This window comes from Puma concolor, chromosome B4, assembly GCF_028749965.1.
Source record: "Puma concolor isolate L17-30 chromosome B4, mPumCon1.1.hap2, whole genome shotgun sequence".
Lineage (NCBI taxonomy): Eukaryota > Metazoa > Chordata > Mammalia > Carnivora > Felidae > Puma > Puma concolor.
Window position 1 is genome coordinate 51,420,961 of NC_141673.1, and position 21,106 is coordinate 51,442,066.

Sequence of the window (21,106 nt, forward strand, 5' to 3'; positions counted from 1 at the left end):
CCTACAAAGCTTCAAGTTTCTTTGAAGGTTGGCTTTATTTTCTTTCTTTCTTTGCCAAAAGTATGTAAAAATGTGTTCCTTTCTATCAAACGTCTTTTACAAAAATAGTTTGGACTCGGGATCGCTGCGGTTTGAACAACATCAAACCCTGACACACATGGATGCTGCAAGTCACAAGTTCCTTCCTTTTGAAGTCTGGAGGTAGGTCTTTGCAAGTCAATTAGTCCATTTCCTTAAACAATTCATTTGAGGTACAAACGTGGAGGGTAAGATTCAAATGTTACAGTCAAATTTTGTGTGGCGTGTAGTGTGATTGAGGAAAATGATCCTTAAGAACCTAGGAGCGACTTGGTTAAAAAAAAAAAAAATTCAAGTTCATGTAGAAATCTAGCAGAGAAGCTGAAACAAGTATTTGTAAAATTTTAATTAAAAAAAAAAATAGAAAAATACATAGCCATGCTGAAAACACAGTAAGGAGACTGCTTCTTTAACTGTAATGAAGTATACAAAAAGAACCACAGATGATTAGCATCACCTACCCATTAGGTTATTTTTTCTTCTTGCATTGCTTGTGTATAGCAGCATGTAATAAGTACTAGACTGTAAATTAATTGTAACATTCAGAGGTAGTATTGAGTAGTGGGGATATATTATTGCATCTCTGGCTAAAAGTGCAGTTTGAATGAAGAGACGGTGGGCTGAAGCCGAAGTAAAGCACCTCAGTCAACCATCCTATGTCAAAACGTATTACTTGAAGTAATACGTACGCTTAATTTGAGGTAAGTGGTATTTAGGTCTTTCACGGAAACGGATACATAATGGAGAGAGACAGAGAGACAGAGAGACAGAGAGGGACTGCTTGTTTTGTTTTTTCAACTGTCCTATAACTACAGCAAAAGAAATTTAGATCTCGCTCCTCCCACCCCATCGTCATTCGGGCGGGTTCATCGTATGTTACTCTGTTGTACCTTTGCAGTAAATTACAAAGAGGATAATTTGACTTGTCTAGGTTCCTTAAATGCTTTGAAGCTAACAAGTGTGATTTATTGCTCAGTGGCATTTGGCTCTGTAGGAAGTAGGTTCTATACGGATGGGCGTTTTCCTGAAAGCGAGCGCCGTGGGTAAATGTATCACTCCCGCTGATATGTGTGAGATCCATAAATAGAGGCGTTGGCAATATCTGTTTGCTGACTTCCCTTTTTGAGACAGGAACATAACCTTTTTTTTTTCTGGTTTGTTAGCTGGATGAAAGGATACATCAGCGTTTCGTCTCGTTTGGAACTACAAGTTAAAATACCATCAAGTAAGTGTCTACAAGATTATACGAAAAAGAGAGAAGTAGTATCTAGTCCTATCTTTGGTGTTCTAAACAGAAGCTTCACTACGGCGAGCGGGTCGGGCGGTGGCCGAGCGGTACACAGTGTTGAACACTGCGCCTTTCCCGGGGTGGGGAGCGCCCCACGTCAGGAGCCTGACGCTCTCTGGTCTGTGTGCAGTGCATGCTCGACTAAACCCGATTCGGAGTTTTTCTCACCCACCCGCTCCTGCTTATCAGTTCAACAAACTATTAGTAGGTTAAGAAAAAAAGAAAACAGTAATTAAAAGTTGCATTGTTAAACTGTGTCCCCTGTGTTTACAGCAGTTTTTCACTAAACCTGGGACTGTGAAGGTGATTAATATAGTCCTTTTGAAGGTTATGTGATTTCTCCCCGCCCGCCCCCCACCCTGCTCCCGCCCCACCCCCTGCCCCCCACCCCCCCACCCCCCCCCCAGATGAAAGTGGAAAGACCATGGGAATAGAGAAAGTGGTCACTGCAGTGTCTTCTCCCTTCAAAAGATCCAACTGCTGCTGAGGTAGAAATCGAATGTTGGCGCCCCCTAATCCTCTTCTGCAGACTCTTGTGAGGATGTCTCTTCAGTCTCCTCCTGGAACACACAAAGGGCACAACCATTAGTGTGGGCTCTTCTTTGCCCACGGTTCAGAGACGACCTGTCTCCACAGCACGTTCTGCTGGCTGCAAAAGAGGATGCGGACGCTTGGCAAGCCCTCATTCCCAGGGCTTCTTAAACTGTAATTGAGGAATCAAGGTGTTGTTTTTTCCCAGAGCAGAGTCATTTAGCCCCTGTTGACTTAAGGCTTGACATCATGGCGGCTGGTCAGCAAATTCAATTGTGTGCAGTCCAGAGAATGTCAGGCCAATGTAAGCTCACTCACCAATCAGAGTAAAAAAGAAATGGATAAATTTTTCCCGACGGCGTGCCGGTCACCAGTTTTACAAACCCGGCGCACAAGTAAGAAAAGAACCCAAGTCAAGGGAAATCCTTTCTTAAGACTCAAATGAACCTGTCCTTCAGATACTGGTAGTAATAGCTGATACGTCCACGAGGCTTACTAGAGGCTCTCAGGGATTGTTATTGTCCCCATTTTTTTTTTCAACGTTTATTTATTATTTTTGGGACAGAGAGAGACAGAGCATGAACGGGGGAGGGGCAGAGAGAGAGGGAGACACAGAATCGGAAACAGGTTCCAGGCTCTGAGCCATCAGCCCAGAGCCTGACGCGGGATCAGGCGAGAACTCACGGACCGCGAGATCGTGACCTGGCTGAAGTCGGACGCTTAACCGACTGCGCCACCAAGGCGCCCCTGTCCCCGTTTTATAGACAAAAAACTCAAGGCATGGAAAGCGATGTACCCAAAGCTACGGAGGGAGTAGGGCCGGGAATTGGGCGGGGCAGACGGGCACCAGAACCTGTGCGTGACCAGGACACCACCACCACGGGGCAGAGGCAGTGTGAGCACAGAAACGAGCTTGGAGAAGGGTTGCAAGAGCTGACTACTAACTGCCTCTCCAAATCGAGTTCCTCATTCTTGTATTTATTAAAGCACATTTTAAGACAATGACCAAAGTTTGGCATGACTGCTGAATGTCAATACTAAGTCCACATCAACCGAACACTTAATGGTGGGCCGGCCAAGCAGAGAAAATCTAATATGTGTGTTTTTGCAGGACCTCCTCTCCATATAAATCTAATTCTTCCTCCTCCTTTCTTTTTTTCTGATTCCCCATGGCTCTGGAATTTGTTGGGAGTTTCTGCAAGCTGGCTTAAGCCGCACACGGTTCTCTTTCCCTTTGCTTATTTAACAAACGTGCAAGTACCTTTCGGGACATGGGTGGTAAAGCGGAGACAATAAACATTTCTGATAAAAGCGTCGTTAGTGAGAGGATGATTTTTTATCAAATACTGCACATTGTCTCCTCAGACGGCATGTGAAAAAGATCCGGGAGAAGAGATAAACATTTACTCCGGCAGCAAACAGAGCCCCTTTAAGAATGGCCAGCTTAGAACAGCTTATAACAGTCTTCATACTTTAATAGATTTGATTTTCCACATGGCTTCATTTTGTCTGGGTGGCTAACTGACACAATTTATACCCCTCTTCCTTTCCCAGGTCACTACAGTGCACCATTCAGTAAAGCGTGCCTTAAAGCTTGTCTGCGTTATATGACCAAACTTCCATTCATTAGTGTTTGAAACACTTCAGCTGTGAAGGAGCTCCTAAATGCTACCAGGTGTGACGCTTTTGCGTAAGAGCAGCAAACGGGAGGAAAAAAAGCCCACACCAACGGGCACTCACACACTCACATGAATGCATGTGTGCGTGCACGTGTTCTCTCTCTCTCTCTCTCTCTCTCTGTCTCTCCATCCTGGGCTTTAATCACAGATCACTGCTCACTGCAAACCCTTTGCGAAAGGTTTCAAACATTCTCTTCCCCCAAAGACCGAGAAAGCTGTAAATCCTGGGAATAAACACACCTACAAATGAATGGATTACAGCTTAAAAAATATAACCGCAGCAGCATCAAGTCATGAGATTTCACACCGGTTTTGTTTAGTCTGCTTCGGGTTATGTGGGAAATGTGGAGCGTATGAAGCTACCTCCCCTGCTCCCAACCCCCAGACTGAGGGCTTCACATATTTAAGCGGCAGGTTTATACCTCTTGATAGGCAACAGGCCATGACCCTGAGATTCTCTACGGAGCCCTGGCCACAAAGGAGGATGTAGCGTGATCAAAGCCACGGACAGCTGAAAGAGAGACAAGCCAAGGTTCGGCTGCCCTATGACCTTGTCTTTTCACTTAATATTTAAATTCCAGAAAGTCACTAAGTTGTTAGGCAGATACACTCCTCATCCGTCCCCAAATGACTCACTTCTCATGATGACATGAGGTGTGAACTTAAGAGTACCGCTCTGAAACAGACCACAGCATAAAAGCTGGCAGGTAGATTCTATTCCCTCTTCTTCTGGTTAACAAATTACTAGAACTCCGTCAAGCTGGAAAACCTCCTGGATTTAGCTGTAATTATTCCATTTCTAACTGCTCGATTTTTCTATATCATCTGGAACCCACAGTACTGTCAGATCCGGAAGGAAATAGAATTTTCAGGCCATGAACTTACAAAGACCTTGTAGTAGATGGAATGTGATCAGCTTTTCAAAACATTCCCAGAAACTTTGCTTGATTTGAGCTCTTGAAGCTCCCGATATGTGAGTGGTTTATTTAAATCCCTGAGACACAACTCAGCTGAAAATGATGGTCCCTCATATTGTTTCCTTTACTTAACCGTTCTTAACACAACACGGAGAGTCGTTTTATTCATGTGTCTTTCTGCTGACCTTGAAATTCCTCTACTGGTGGCTGTCAGTTAGTACTGGGTATATAACTAGAGGGTCAGAGAGTGGGAGACTCACTCCTCGAACTTCTGGAAGTGATGTGGCTCTCACATGCTCCGCATGATGGTTTTCTCACATGTCTAGTAGGTGGAAAGTTCTCTCTTCTTGGCATGGCCCTGACTGGCCACCCTCCAAGGTGGTGACATGGCCACCTTTGCAGTGATTTGACTTTTCGCTACATGTGTGGTTTGCCGTGGCAAAAGTACGGGTGTAATTAGGAGAAGAAAAATCTTCCCTGTCCGGAAAAAAAAAGATGAACTTGGAACACCCACCCTCTGCTGCCCCAAGTGTCGCAGCTGACTAGACTTCACACGGGCCCTTCTGTGGTGCCAAGTGCGGACCGAAACGGGTGATGGAGGGAAGCAGCAGCTGGCTCTGACGTCCCCAAAGACTCTTATCTCCATAGGAGAGTAGTTGGTGGGGACCCCTGAGATTCAACCTTCTCGGGTGGCTTAGAAGACACCGCCACTTAGGACAGACAATAGCTTGCACCTCGAGATACTTATTTAAATTACTTCATGCTTGCAACACATGGCCAAAGGACCTTTGAGCTGGTGTAGGCCCCCCCAAGAGCAGCTTGGAGGCAATAGGGAGACTGAAATCCGAGAGCCAAGAGTTCCGCACGTCTCGTTAGGCCAGTCCACAAGGTGGGAAGGCACACCAGCAGCCGTCTGGTCAAGGAGGCTCACTGTCGGGAGGGGGCTGGGGGAAGGCAGGATAAGAGGACTTTTCAAAGTGGAAGTGCACGGTGACATTTTTACGAGCACCGGCCACTAAGACCTCTGAACACTGAACAGCTCCCAGCCACTCACGCGGCTGCTTTACAGAGACAATGGAGGCGGCACCACATCGGGGCGAAACACGCGAGTCTTTTGGGCAGAAAACTGAAGAGAGGGAAAGGAAAGTGGGCAGAGTTGGAGGACTGTATTTTTATTATGACTCCTGGAAAATTGCACTCATTTTGCCTTAGTTTTTCTTTCGTTCAGTGGGGGGAAGAAAAAGAGGAATTTAATAAATGTAACTCTTTCATTGCTTTCGTTAAGCTTGCAAAAACAGCCCCCTAAAACCCAGAAATAGAGTTTGCACTTATCTCCACTTCGCATGTGGCATTTACCTTTGGGTTTACTTCCGCTAATTGATTCAAAAGGAGGAAGAAGACAGCCCAATATCCAGCCTTATCCTCTAATGCTTGATGGAATTTTAAACGTCTTAAGAGTCTAATCACAGATCTTAGCACACAGACGCGGGTGAGGGCGTGTGCTGGAGGAACGTTTAGCATTTAATGTGAGAGCCGAAGCTCTGGGTTTAATTTTCAGATGCAGACTAAACAGCAGGTCTGCAGTGGAAGAGGGGCTGGTGAATTCTAAATGGAATCAGGAAACGGAAATGCTCTCCTTACAAATTTTAGGAGTTGGGTCCCCATGATCCCCCTCTTTGTGTGCAGTAAGGAGTGCAAAATCCCAGAAGTCCATGTCGGCTTTAATAAATCCTTATTTCTTCTCCTTGATTGCAAAGAATTCTGCAACTCCGTTATTATAAAAATGCTGCAGGCTAAAAATACATCTGCAATTTAAGCTATCTTGCCAATAAACCTACAAATACCTGGTTGTCTAGAAAGAGTCGTTATGGTTTAGTGACAGATTCTTATTGTCATCTTAACGTGTCCAACTCGTTAAGGACTCAGAATGACAGACACATTTGAGAGTTTTTCACGTTGCTGAGTATCTCCAGCCAGTCCCACCCGAAAAGAAATAACGGGCTCTCTGCCTCAGCAGCAATGACCAGAAACCAATTTTTCAAGTTCCAGCTGCAGCTAAGTGACCCGCAAGACCGCAAAATGGAGTTTTTCTATTCCTCTGTCAGATATTTTAACTTAAAATGGATTTAAATAAACATTAAAAAAAAAAGAGGGGGGTGCCCGGGTGGCTCAGGCGGTTGAGCGTCTGACTTCGGCTCAGGTCATGATCTCGAGGTTTATGGGTTCGAGCTCCGCGTCGGGCTCTGTGCTGACAGCTCAGAGCCTGGAGCCTGCTTCGGATTCTGTGTCTGCCTCTCTTTCTCTGCCTCTCCCCTGCTGGCGCTCTGTCTCTGTCTCTCAAAACTAAATAAACATTAAAAAAATTAAAAAGAAAATGGATTGAGGCTGTTTAACTTAATGGAAAGTGATTATTTCCTCCAACTAGGAAAACTTTACATCAGATTTTTAAAAATACGTTAAATGGAACATATAGAAACCGGATAATCTGGCAAGTGGAAGGTATTCTGGTGGAAATGTTAGGAGGGGAATCTACTTTTTGAAAAAGGAGACTTAAGAAGTTGGGATATTCATGGCATTTGTACCTAGTGCTCTCTTTATTTTAGCTTTACGTCTATAGAAATATACAAGCGTCAGGACTATCCTGCATGTGTGACCATCAACTTGATAAAGTCAGTGTTAAGGTCTTTATTGAGGGATGTTTAAAGTAAAGAAGACTGCTTGATCCTAGAGGTCGTTGACCACAGACATCAGCCCTGGCATTGATGGGTTGTGTAACTCACATCTATTCTCACTGTGTCAGACCAGTAATGACCATACCCACCGAACTGCCCAGCAGGGTGTGAGAGGAAAATGTGACAACCAAATGGGAACATTTTTGAAAAAAAAAAAAGAGAAAAAAAATCCTATAAGATACAGTGTGGAATAATTATTAATTGCAGTTACTCATTCTCTGTGTGTTTCTTTACCTGTGATTCAGTGATAGATTGGTGAGAAAGAAACACACGATTTTTAAATAAAGCCTTGAAAAAGAAAACCAAACAAGATGTTTTTGATTTCTCAAATGCACTCCTGTTTCTCTCGTCTGTGTCCTTGATCAGGGTGCTGTCACCGAAAGTATCGTAAACAGAGGTCACGTTCATCCCCAGGATATGCAGATTTGTTTCCTGGGGTGAAGGGATATTTACCACTGATTTCAGAAGGGAGTCACCCTTTGCAGATAAGGAAATCATTTCACGGATAAACTGACTGCAAGTTTCAAGATCCTGTAAGTCGCCCTTTCTGAGGATGGTGAGCTGTACGGATTTGCCATGCCCGTTCTAATGCTTACTAAAGGAGCCTCAGGTTTGAAAAATACTAAAGATGTAGCGAAAGGATTTTTGCACGAAGGAAGCATTCAGGAGAAGGAAGTTTATTTCAACATCTCCAAAAATGGTTGAGGAATGTTCTTGTTTTCATGCAAAGCAGTTTTTGAAAATGGCTAGGTTAAAGGGTATTTAATGGTTCCATTCCAGATGTGTTTATCGGTGGCACAGACCAGGAGAAACCTTTTCTCTTTGTTTTCTATGTGTATAAATTTTGCACATTGTTGTATTTGTCGCCAGGGAAGAGAACATTGCTGGATTTTAGTCAAACATTTTTCACCGAATGTTTTTCATTGTCCTGGGTTAGGACTTTTGAATAAGATTGTGAAAATATCAGTAACAGCAGTAAGTCAACAAGTAATTACTCAATATACATTTGAGTGTTCAGCAAACACTTCCTGAACGTAAAGGAAGTGTGTTGGACAAAGCAATAGATTTCTATTCAAACATTACAGATTTTCTTAGAAAGACCAGGTTTTAAAACCAGTTACTATTTATCCATATTAATTTGGGTCAGCATGTTTGGATAATGAGAAGAAAGTTTTCCTATTGAATAAATAATTGGTGTTTATTCAACTCACATCACCACGCAGAGGGAAAGCAGGCAGACATTGCCATTTTCATTTTTAGCCTGATCCATGGGCTTCACATAGTTAAAAACAATCATACTTAAAAAAAAAAAAAAACAAAAAAAAACTCATATAGGAAATCTGGCAAACCCAGAAACACTAAATTTTTGCCTTTTGGAGGTTTTTACATTGAGTGATGTGTTTTCGCTTCTGTTAGAAGTTTATGTCATCTCTATGAGACATTCTCTGCCAAAACACAGCTGACTTCACCTCGCTCATATTCCCTTATTACAAGTGTTGGCTAAGCTAATTACTTCATATGTTTATGGTTAATCATAATTTTGATAGGTCTCTTTGCCCCACCTGTGCTGTTACGTCCTTGAGGGATTTTACTGTAAGGGTTAAACGTTGATGTCTGCTGTGCTCTCTCCTTTTCCCTTGACCTTTGCAATGTCAGAGGTCAGAGGTTAAATCAAAAAGTATTTCCTCTACAACAAAACAGTGCCGCTCAGGCTGGGCTTTGATAGAATTCTTCGTGTTTTGCCGGTTGGTACCAAACAATTACTGGCCCACAAAATGTTTTGCCAGCTTGAAAGAGCCTAAGTAGGAAAATAAATAAATCAGTGCTCTTTATGACTTGGGCAGCATAAATCACGGTGCAGTGGGAGAGTGACCATTTGCAAATCGGATTTATTAGGAATTATTTACTGCATTGGCCAAGGTACCATTTAAAAGACGAGTGTTGGACTGAGAATACCCTCCCTCTCCCCCCCTCCTCCTTTCTCCTTTGTGTGTCTAGACCGAGAGCCCCCAGTCAAAATGCCTTCTTTAAGAACAAGATGCTGACTGCAATTCATCAACGTGCTTGTCCCAAAACGAAATCTCTCCTTTTGCTCCAAACAATGTTTAGGTTGTCTGAAATATAAACATCCTTAAAACAGCCCTTGAAGTCCCTGTAAAAACATTCAACCTTTTTTTTTTTTTAAGAGGGGAAAAGTCCCATGATAACCAGGCTTACTGAGAGTTCTTTGCCCTGGTACACCCCCCCCCCCCCCCCCCACAGAAGATGTTACTCGCAGGTAAAGATTCTACCTGAAAACACAAAGCTCTGTTTCTGCTCTGTTAGAAACGGGGAACTTTCCAAGCCTCTCGTTGGGAAATTGAAAAGGAGCAGGTTTATACCTGTCTTCGTTGCTAGAGGTGGCACTTGCCAGGGCAGAACAACCATGAGGAAACTGGGTTGAAAGTCAGGAGAACCGTTAGGATTTTTAAAGCCGATTTTCCCGTTTGGGTAGACTCAGGTGAGAAAAGACTGTCTGAATTATCTAGCAGGAGTCACTTTGGATCTCTGTTCAAAGCCTTCAGAGAAGGAACCCAAGAAACAAGAAGATATCTGACGACCAGCCAAACCTTTTTAGAGGTCTGAGAGGGCGTGAGATTTATTCTCATCAAAGTGACAAGCCGAGGAACAGCATTCCCTCTATCGATAATAATAATCGGATACTTGTATGGGGTTAACTTTTATAAAAGCAACGCCGACAACAAATCCCACCACTGTTTCCTACCAAAGAATGTGTTCCATGTGGCCGAGAAGTCAACTGCATCACACTGCTAAAACACGAAGACATGAGCTCATTTCTATTTATTGCTTAATTTGCCATTTTAAATAAAAATAGAGTGCCCTAGTAATCTTTGTTCTCACCGTTTCTGTAATTAAACAAATTAATGTGAATATTGCAGATTTTTCTCTTTAGATTTTTAAGAGACCATTAACTTCCCCCTTAGGATGTGGGACACACTTAACGTCTGTAGCTGATGGCACCTGGTGGACTTTATAAACACAAACCCTGGCAGCAGGGTTTCCCTTAAATTTTTATTCTTCTCTGGACACATGTATTTACATACATAAACACATATCTCAATTTGGGGACTTACTGTAATTCTACACTTGTCTCCTCAGAATGAATTTTGTTGCTTTCTATACCAGTTTCCAGGAGTGGCACTCTTGAAGCTCTGGAATTCTCAAATTTCAGAATTTGATGGCATTGGGATATTTCACAATAGAGTCTTTGTAACTGCGACATACCGCCAAGAAAAGTGGTTCTGACTGCTTCAATCCTAATGAGAGGATGTGGCAATCACTGTAACATTTCCCCCTTAAAGATTAAACAATCTTTATTTTTGAAACGTGCAGGGAAAACGCCTGAGGTCAAAAAGACAGTTTTGGACGAATTCGAATTCTAGACTTTTTGAGAGTATAAATCTCTGGAAATTAGAAATCCAGCCTCCCCAAATAAGTCAGAACATAGTAATGCTCCCTGGAATTTATAGAATTATGGATCTCTCAAAGTTTTCTTGGGAGTAAGGGAGATGTGTTGTTATGATCCCAGTCCACAGATGGATAAATGAGGCACAGAGAGATTAATTCGTCCAGTGATGGGGCCAGAAAGCAAAACCTAGGTCTCCTTACACGCTGCCGAGCTCTTTTCTTTAGATGTGAAATACTTCATTGTATTAAAATTTTCACCACCTCAAAACAGGATCTGAATACAGTACTGTTGATGAAGAAAGGATATGAGCCTGAGTTAATCCAGACTGCCACATGGAAAAGCCATCTGGGAGGGTATTTTGAAATAAACAGATGGAAAAGGAAGAGATCCTTTTGAATGTAGTGTTAAATTTACATTATCCTCCATGAACTTCCTTGTAGCCCCCATGTTTATATAATTCATCACTATGTCCTTAGACAATATAGATTAGGAAGCCCAATGAGCTCACATTCTTTTTTTGTTTTTTATTTTTTTAACTCTGAACTCTCCTTTCAAGGGCAACTTCTGGAGCAGGGTCTGTAACACAACCACACGGATCAGCGAAGACCAGCCCAGTCTATCTGTGCCTTCTTTGCCATTCCTGAGTTTCTTGGGAAAACATTTATTATTTCTTGGTGTATTACTGACCAATCCGCAATCAGTTTCAGACACACTGATAATCTCCACCTGTAATTTATTTGTTTCTGCCCCTCTACTTTTGAATATGCCACTCATTCATAGCATCTCTGTTTCCCTAATTTATATCTCCATTTTCCCCTCTGCAACTAGATGGCAACACAAAATAAAAAGTCTTCCAGGAATTATCCCCTTAAGTAACACACGGTATTCCACTTATCCGACTGTTATCCCCTATGTGCCTCATATCCATTGGCACTCTGTGGTCATTTGTTCAACAAATGTTCACATGTCTTCTCGTGCGTGTTCACCAAGTATCTTCACCTCTGGCTGCACATTAGAATCGCTTGGGGAGTTCATAAAAAATACCGATGCTTGGGTCTTCAGACCCCAAAAAATCAGAATCAGTGAAGGGTAGGGCTGGTGGCGTAGGCAAACTTGCTCTTCAGGAAAAAAAGGTCCTGATCGGTAGCAGCTGTCAAATTCCACGGTGTAAATACTTACATCAGAGTCGATTTCAAGCTACCTACTGGACGTCACCTGACACAGAATTTGAAAGAGGTGCTCACGATTGGCTCACAAGGGCTGGCTCTGCATATACTACTGGGCAGGGTTCAGGCATATACACAGTTCACGTACATGGTGATATATGTATGTCCTATATAATCTCTAGGTGATTCTACCATGCAGCTAAGGCTAAGAAACTCTGAACCAGATGACACATTTCTTGGATGCGATAACTATTTCATGTGCCTCATCTTCCCTACAACACCAAGAATAGATACTGAGTCAATGTTGTTAACAGACCACAGAAGGTAATATTAATCGAATGTTCATAGCCAGTGATGCAACAGTGAACACGGCAGTATCCTTTGGCTCAAGTGAACTGACTTTTAAATTTACTTTGTCTTGATTTTCTTACTGATGAAAGATGAGAGGCTAAATATATTCGCAATCTCCTACTTAAAATGTCAAGCTTTGGGGCGCCTGGGTGGCGCTGTCGGTTAAGCGTCCGACTTCAGCCAGGTCACGATCTCGCGGTCCGTGAGTCCGTGAGTTCGAGCCCCGCGTTGGGCTCTGGGCTGACGGCTCAGAGCCTGGAGCCTGTTTCCGATTCTGTGTCTCCCTCTCTGTCTGCCCCTCCCCTGTTCATGCTCTGTCTCTCTCTGTCCCAAAAATAAATAAAAAACGTTGAAAAAAAATTAAAAAAAAAAATAAAATGTCAAGCTTTTGTTTATATTTTGTTTTGTTTGATATTGTTTACAAACACTCAAACACTGGTATTTATTTTTAGTTCCCCCTACCACTGTTGGCTTTTAGGAATGGGGGCAGCCCTGAGAAATTTTTTTCATGTTAACTCTCTTTTATGCTACTTAACACATACATGTAATTACGCTGACACATTTTCCCTGCATGCTTACATGTGTTTAGAAGCTTCAGTTCTCTTTCAAGCAGCATTTGTAAAGAATAGTAGACACATAAGATTGCTCGGATGGTCTTTCCCAGTCAAAACAACATTGTCCCAAGAGAACAGGGTGCAAAGTACCTTTTTAGAGACCTCCAGAGAAAAGATCACATGGATATTTTCAGTTATGTGAAAGAGATCTACAAAGAACTTGATAACCCACAACACCGGGTAACAACTTACTTCAGCAGTTTCTGTGTGATAAAGCCAGATCTCCTGGGTATCTCTTTAAACTTGGAAGGGGAGAATTGTGAGACACATTTATACTTTAAGAATGGTTAAATTGACTCTTGGTTAAATTTACTCGTGGTTAATTTAATCTTCAGGTTTTTTTCTTCCTTCAAGATCTACTTCCTCAATAGATACAATTCTTATGTTTCCATGTATAGATTATATTTAGGACAAAAACACCAAGCATAAAGAGTAAGAAAAGTAAACCTGGCTCCTCATTTTGATGTTGCCAACACCTCAGAAACTGTGATGCAGCCAAGAAGGCAGGACCTGAGGGTTCATCAATCTGCAAAATTGGTATGACTTAATTTCCCAGTTTCTCAGCCCTCTTTGAGGATGTTTTGGCTTATCCAAGGTTATGGAATAATTCAATGAACAGATATGTTTCCTGTCATGAATCATGATATATTTTTCAGCTAATAAGTCCTGTATCAAGTCAATGGAATATGGGTAGATAGAAGGAAAGGACAAAATTTGATGTTTAAGATTGGCAAAACACATGGTAAGATCATTAAATATTTCGTATGAGGCACTGAAATAAAGGTTTTACTTTTTAAAGTATTTATATTTGCTTTGTACACTTCAGGCCTTGATCTTCTAGGGTTTTCTTTTCTTTTTCCTTTTAAGATTTTATTTGTAAGTAATTTCTACACCCAACGTGAGGCTCAGCCTTGAAACACCTTAAGATCAAAAGTCCCAAAAGCTCCATCAACTGAGCTCACCAGGCGCCCCCTACGGTTTTTGGTGACACAACTCAGACTATGTATTCCTGGCTTTGTCTGAAGGACACAACGAATTTTCATGAATACTGGGATGCTGACATAATCAAAACTAGAAAAGGACACATTTAAGGTTTAATTTTGGGTTATATCTTTTCACTTTACTCTTTATCTTAATTGGAAGGAAAAGAAAATCATAATGCCCATCTCTTACCTGAGCAGGCTTCTTCTGAACGACTTGTTGTGGCTAAGGAAGAAACAAACAAAAAACCTGTTACGTCTTAGAAGGAAACATACTTCATGACAATAATTAAGTATACGTGTTTCAAATATACACATTTGTCTGCAAAAATTTGGTTCTAAAATTAGATTCACGGGAGGTGTGAAAGGGCCTAATTTGCTAACATTTTGCTTTAAAAACACTCCGCTCTCTTGGGATACACTTTACATACGATACAACTCACCAATAATGTGTATAATTCAGTTTCTTTAGTACATCCGGAGAGTTGTAGTGTCATCATCATCACAACCTAATTTCAGAACATTTCACCTCCTCTAGAAGAAACGCCATACCTGTTATTATTGACTACCCCCCACTCCCTGCTGCCTGCCTAGTCACCCTGCCATCCCTAACCAACCACTCATCTCTCCGTCCCTGTAAATCTGCCTACTCCAGACATTTCAGGTAAATGGAATCATACAATATATGGTCTTTTGTGCCTGGCTTCTTTTACTTAGCGTAATGTGTTCCAGGGTCATCTGGGTCATACCATGCATCGGTCCTTCATTCCTCTTTATGACTCCATAACATCCCATTGTATGGCCACACCACATTTTGTTGATCCATCCGTCAGTCGATGGACATTTGGGTTGTTTCTGCCATTTGGCTATCATGAATAATGCTATGAGCATTCGTATGCAAGTTTTAGTGGAGACATGTTTTCATTTCTCTTGGGTAGTTTGGAGTGGAATTTCTGGGTCATACAGGTGACTCTAGGATAAACTTTTTGAGGAGCTGTCAGTATTTCAAAGCAGCTGCACCATTTTACATTTCCACCAGCAATGCATGAGGGTCCCAATTTCTCCACATACTTGTCAACACTTGCTGTTGCCTGTCTTTTTCGTTATAAATATCCCACTGGGTATGAAGTTCGTCACTGGGGTTTTGATCTGATTTTTCCCTAATGACAATTGAGGCTGAAAATCTTTTCATGGGCTTATGGGCAATTTATTTATCTTCTTTTTTTTTTTTTAATGTTTATTTATTTTTGAGAGACACAGAGAGAGAGAGAGAGGGAGTGGAGGAGGGGCAGATAGAGAGGGAGACACAGAATCCGAAGCAGGCTCCAGGCTCCGAGCTATTAGCACAGAGCCCAATGCGGGTCTCGAACTCACGAACCGCGACATCATGACCTGAGCCGAAGTCGGACACTTAACCGACTTACCCACCCAGGTGCCCCAATTTATGTATCTTCTTTAGAGAAGTATCTTCCAGATCTCTCGCCCATTTTCAAATGTGTCTTTTCATTATTAAGAGTTCTTTATATGTTCTGGGTATGAGTACCATCAGAATATGATTTGCAAATGTTTTCTACCATCCTGTGGGTTTGTTTGCTTTCTTGATGGTTTCATTTGCGGAATATTGTATTCTATCTATATCTGTATCTAATTACGTATATAGAACAGAATTCTCTTTTTTGAGTGAAACACCTAAGGGAAGTTTTTTCTACACAGCTTAAATGAATTTTCCAATAATTAGAATATTAGAAAGATATTTAAACCATTCTTTGGTATTGTAAAGTTGGGATTTGAAGCACGAGCTTTTTGATGGATGACTTCAAACTAAGTGACTTCAAAGTATTCACTTTCACATCTGAATATGAGCCTTACTTCTTCTATGTACCTATCACTAGGGTTCGCAAGTCCAACTGAGCCACTCTGATGTGGCCAGTGACGCACTTTCGTGGCACAAATGAAAAAAATAAAATTTCTACAGTTCTCCCAAATGACAGAAGTTAGGGTAAATTCACTATATCGTGGGGGCATACAGCTCCTATTCATTTTCCTTCCTCTCGGAATTTCTGTGATGATGCGATTGTCCTATGGCTGACATATTAAACATGTTACATAAAGATCATCAGAGCTTTTTTTTTTTTTTTTTGGATGGACGAGATAAACAGTTTTTTTTTTTCAACATTTATTTATTTTTGGGACAGAGAGAGACAGAGCATGAACGGGGGAGGGGCAGAGAGAGAGGGAGACACAGAATCGGAAACAGGCTCCAGGCTCTGAGCCATCAGCCCAGAGCCTGACGCGGGGCTCGAACTCACGGACCGCGAGATCGTGACCTGGCTGAAGTCGGACGCTTAACCGACTGCGCCACCCAGGCGCCCCGAGATAAACAGTTTTAAAAATGGCAAGATACTTTTGTTCACTGAAAAGAAAAAAAATTCTGCCCTTTGACTTGAAAACCACAGGAGAGATGACATCATGAAAAGCCAGGTATGGAGACGATGTCTTCTCCAAGTGGAACTGAACCAAACGTGATTAGGACTGCTTGCCTCTGAGGGTCCAAAAGTGTGTGCTAAGAGAGTATTCATTTCAGAAGAGCCATGTGTCAGGACAGACCCTTTCTTCCTTCTCTTTCTTCCCGCCGATTACACCTGTACACATGTTTACTCCCAAACCGCTTCAAATCCCCACGCATTCTTGCAGGCTGACTGGTTTCTACTGCCCAGAAGTTCCCCTCCTCTTTTGGCTGAAGATCCCGCATTCATGTGGCTTCTGCGCACTGCGGGGCTCAATGAAATCCTCTGAAAGGGCTGCCAACTCACCCAATTTTCCATGAATTAGGTCCTGACACTTCAATGAGGGGAAAGACAATGTCTGAAACTCTGCCAGCGCTGGCTCCCGGCCTAGCCCGTGTCACAGAACCTCTCCCAGCTGCCCTTGCACACAGCACTTCATACTTTTCCGACCACCAAACAAACAGACCCTTGAACGCTCTCCGTGCCAGTTGGGGTTACGGCTGCCAGCATGTTTTCCCAGCCTCTGGCACCCAATGGCTCCAGACCGTGCCGAGAAAGTTTTTTGTTGTTGTTATTTTGTTTGGTTGTTATTTTTTTTTATGAATGGCTTGGATAGAAAATGCAGACGGAAGCATAATACTACAGCCATTCATAAAAAGGGAAAGGAAACAAACCGTAGTCTGGCAATCTTCGGAGACACCAAACAAACTGCAAGTCTCTTATCTTCCTTGAAGTATCTCCTAGCTTAGGACTAAGTGTTGATACCTAGAAAACAGTTGCCCCTTAGGATTCCTGTCATCAGAAACATGGTCGGCCGTATATCTCTATAAGAATTGAATAATGTCAACTACGCACATCAATCTTTAGTGTGACCGGCAGGATACTTTCCTGCACCTCAATACATCAGTAATATTTTGCACATGCTTTTCCCACATAAAAACCAAAATCCTTTCTATTTTTAACAGCTGCCCCTTTATGACCAGGAGGTCCCAAGCCTTATTATTTCCATATTTCCCCCCCAGCCCCGCGGGGAAACTAAGGTAACTAAAGTAACTGAGGTAAATAGGGAGTTTAAGTAACCTCCCGGAGATCATTTTCTCAAGCTAAAACAACCTGGGTCTTCTAGTTCTTTTAATACCCTGTAAAACGCTCCGAGGAAACCCATCTTCCTCCTTAACCAAAGATAAATCAATAAATCAATCAATCAATAAATAAATTCAAATCCAGGTCCAATCCAGGAGGAGAATGGCCTTGATTTCCAACTCCAGATTCACCTTCTTCTTTGGGATCTCTCAGGATTCCCCACTGCCACCAGGGCCAGAGGAAGGCCATGGCTTCCCCAGCAGGGCCCAGGTCTGGTTCCACAGGCGACTCTAGGCCACTCCAGTCCTGAAGACTCCAGGCGACTACCAGAGGACGAGAGTTAGGTCCCAAAGCTCCAGCTGATTCTCTCTCCCCCACTGGAAAGTCTGCCTTTATTATCAAGTGTGGAGGGTCTAAGAAGTCCCTTTTAAAGGCATGGATTTCATAATGACTGTTCTAGTGCACAAATTAGCAAAGTCCTCTATAGTGGCTCATTTGGATGATTCTGCTGATTGTTTTTTTTTTTTTTTTTTTAATTTTTTTTTTTCAACGTTTATTTATTTTTGGGACAGAGAGAGACAGAGCATGAACGGGGGAGGGGCAGACAGAGAGGGAGACACAGAATCGGAAACAGGCTCCAGGCTCTGAGCCATCAGCCCAGAGCCTGACGCGGGGCTCGAACTCACAGACCGCGAGATCGTGACCTGGCTGAAGTCGGACGCTTAACCGACTGCGCCACCCAGGCGCCCCTCTGCTGATTGTTTTTTAATAAGTCCGTGCCCATGAGTTCCTACAGCTTGGGCACGTTGTCGACTTGGTGTGCAAACCCCTTCGTGCCCTGAAATCTGAGGTACTTTAAGTTATTAAGAGATAGTTACACCTTTCAAAAAGTTTGTAATGCAAATCTCTCGTTCGGCCGTTGTATTTAAACATCTAAAATACAGTAGGTAAAAGACAGCTTTCCAGCCAGAATGAAATGACATCATCAGCGACTACAAAGGACTTCGAAGGAATGCTGTGGGTTAATACAACGTTAAAATCAAACCGTGAGAACTAAAAAGACCCCATCAATAGAACAGATCACGTAAAGATGAAGAAAGGCCCTCTTCTCACCACATGGGCTCCAAAGTATGGTTCTCTGCAGGCTCATCCTTCCATTGCACTAGTTCAGCCAAATTCAATGTACCGTCTTTACACAAACAAATATTATTGTTAAAGTTTGTACGTAGCGTAGGATACAGCATGCTAAGAAATCACAAAGGATACTAAACGAAAAGCACATACTTTTAGATTTCGGAGATCATAGGGCAAACCAGTATTTCTCCAAATGAAAGGAAAACAGTTATTGATTTTTTAATGTCCACAGAGTATTTTGGTTTTTGAGATTTTACAGAAAGACACTTGTAAAGGACATGGCCTGCCACACCATCTATTTCAGAATAATTAAGGGGTTCCCTAGCCCTTCTGAGAATCCAGCCTATGGTTCCAGGGAGTCTAGGTATTTAAAGCTGATACTTAGACAGCTAAGCCACCTTTCTAGTAGGCATTGAAAGAAAATCCTTCATAACAAAGGACCTAGACATTAGTAGCTCATTTTTAGTACTAATCTCAACAGTAAATGAAATGAGGCTGGAATTGGGCTTACCAACTTAACTTTTTAAAAAATCAGGCTCAGTGTGCAGTAAAGTGAGGATATCCTTATGAAAAAAGTCTCAAGTTAACCTCTGAAAGAAAATAGCCCTTCATTTGGATCTTTGTACAGATGGGTCTTTTGGTTTCATGTAAGCAGCAGATTTTTAATCTCATTATATCTTTTGTTTTTGCCAGCCAGTGGGAGGAGGTTTTGTCCACTTTGCTTGAAAATCATAAGACCGTTGTTCCATCAAGAGGTACTTCTGTTCCCTAGCACAATCTTCTCTTCATGTGAATTGGTTTTCATTCTCACGGCAGTTTAGAGTAAGACAGATCCCCTAGCTGTTTACTAAAAGAGGATTTTAAAACCCTCATTTCTTCTGTGAGACATTTAAGGGGACTTTAACTTCTCCCCAAATAACATCTCACAGGTAAGTCTAGCTTTAAAAATTTTTAAATTAAATATGGGATACTAAAACATTTGCTAAATAGATATTTGCTTTTAGACCTCCAGAGAGTCCTTTAAAAAAAAAAGTTACTTATTTTTGAGAAAGAGAGAGCGAGGGGGAGAGAGAGACAGAGTGCGAGCAGGGGAGGGGCAGAGAGAGACGGAGACACAGAATCTGAAGCAGGCTCCAGGCTCCGAGCTGTCAGCACAGAGCCTGACGCAGGGCTCGAACTCATTAACCGTGAGATCATGACCTGAGCCGAAGTAGGACACTCAACTGACTGAGCCACCCAGGCACCCCTAGACTTCCAGAGAGTCCTTTATGCCTAAGTCAGCACGTTGAAAGGGTGGGGCTTATGACTGCAATTGTAACCACACAAGTACAACTGCCTTCATATTTTGCCCAAACTGATGAATGCATCCCTACCGTTTGGAGAAAATTTCATTAAGTAAGATTGAATTCATTCATTAAATTGGCCTACTGCTCAATGACCTCATCTGCTTTCTGGACTAAATTAATTGGTTATGTGTAGTAAAAAGTATCAAACAAATTCAATAAGTAGACACAGCCCACATTCTACACAGGCAATTGTCCAGTTTCTCCATAAACACTCCAAATATGACCATGAGCCATGAGGGCCAGCAGGCGCTGCAAGTCATGTGGTGTACATGCCTATGGGAGTGCTTTTTGACTTGTATTTTGAACAACACCCTTTTTCACCCTTGTCCCCAGTAGTTTAAAGGCAAAAATATGACCATTCTTTCTGTCTCTAACCAAGATTCATTTCCATTTCTGTGCTGAGAAATATGCTTTTCACCCTCTGAAATTTCACAATGCCATTTTGGATGTATTTTCTTTGAACATGATATTAACCCAACTGAAGGGAGACTACTATCATCAAGAATGAAAATTCTTTCCTGCTTTTCATGAAATGATGTATCAACACATTTGCTCACGATCTTCTGGATTCATAGTTTTGAAACTTCAGTACTCTAGAATGTCAAGATTTGTATTTGGGTTCCTTTAACAAAATGAACATGCTCTACAGGTTTTGAACCCTTTTTTTTTTTAGGACATGAAAACCTCTCCCTCTCCTTTTACAAATCAGATCGTAAGTGGAATCCCCCAACAGAAAGCAGACAAAATGAAAATGGTCCTTCTGACAGGAGTATCAGTGCCTCATTCACGTGACTTCCACTCCAACCCATTCCTGGCCCTCTAAGATGCCCCTGGAGCCCCTCAATGGAACACCAGAGCTCCAGGGAAGGTCAAATAAAGGTCCCCGATCTTCAGATGCAAATCCTCCATCGACCTGTGTCACCAAGATAGGCAGAGGCAGAGCAATCCCGTTCACTCAGCATGATTTAGACTGTTGTTAGGTTGAACCATATGAACTTGCATTTGTGTTTGTCAAAAACAGTGAAACGGCAACAATTTCATATAGTTTGGCCCAATAGACTCAAGGTGAGGTGACCACTCTCCTTGTAATTTTTGTGATTTGTCATTAGGCTCTGGTAGCCTGTAAGTACTGTGGATTTTTACAGTGCACCTAGATCCTGCACTCAGTTTCCCATGCTGCTCCACCCTGGCTCCTGATCCTGATGCTTATTTTGCCAAAGTCCTGCCAGAC

The 21,106-nt window shown here is 42.2% G+C and overlaps 1 protein-coding gene across 2 annotated transcripts in view; it reads right to left on the reverse strand.

Moving 5' to 3' along the window:
• Positions 1-1,773: 1,773 nt before the first annotated feature.
• The window catches only part of HMGA2 (high mobility group AT-hook 2), a 142,169-nt gene continuing 122,836 nt past the window's right edge, over positions 1,774-21,106 (reverse strand). For both annotated transcript variants that reach the window (XM_086712881.1, XM_086712880.1), the window contains 2 exons: positions 13,999-14,031; positions 1,774-1,926 (listed from right to left, as the gene is read on the reverse strand). In XM_086712881.1, the coding sequence (XP_086569007.1) occupies positions 1,879-1,926; positions 13,999-14,031 (81 nt within the window). In that variant the 3' untranslated portion in view covers positions 1,774-1,878. The remainder of the gene's footprint in view (positions 1,927-13,998; positions 14,032-21,106) is intronic.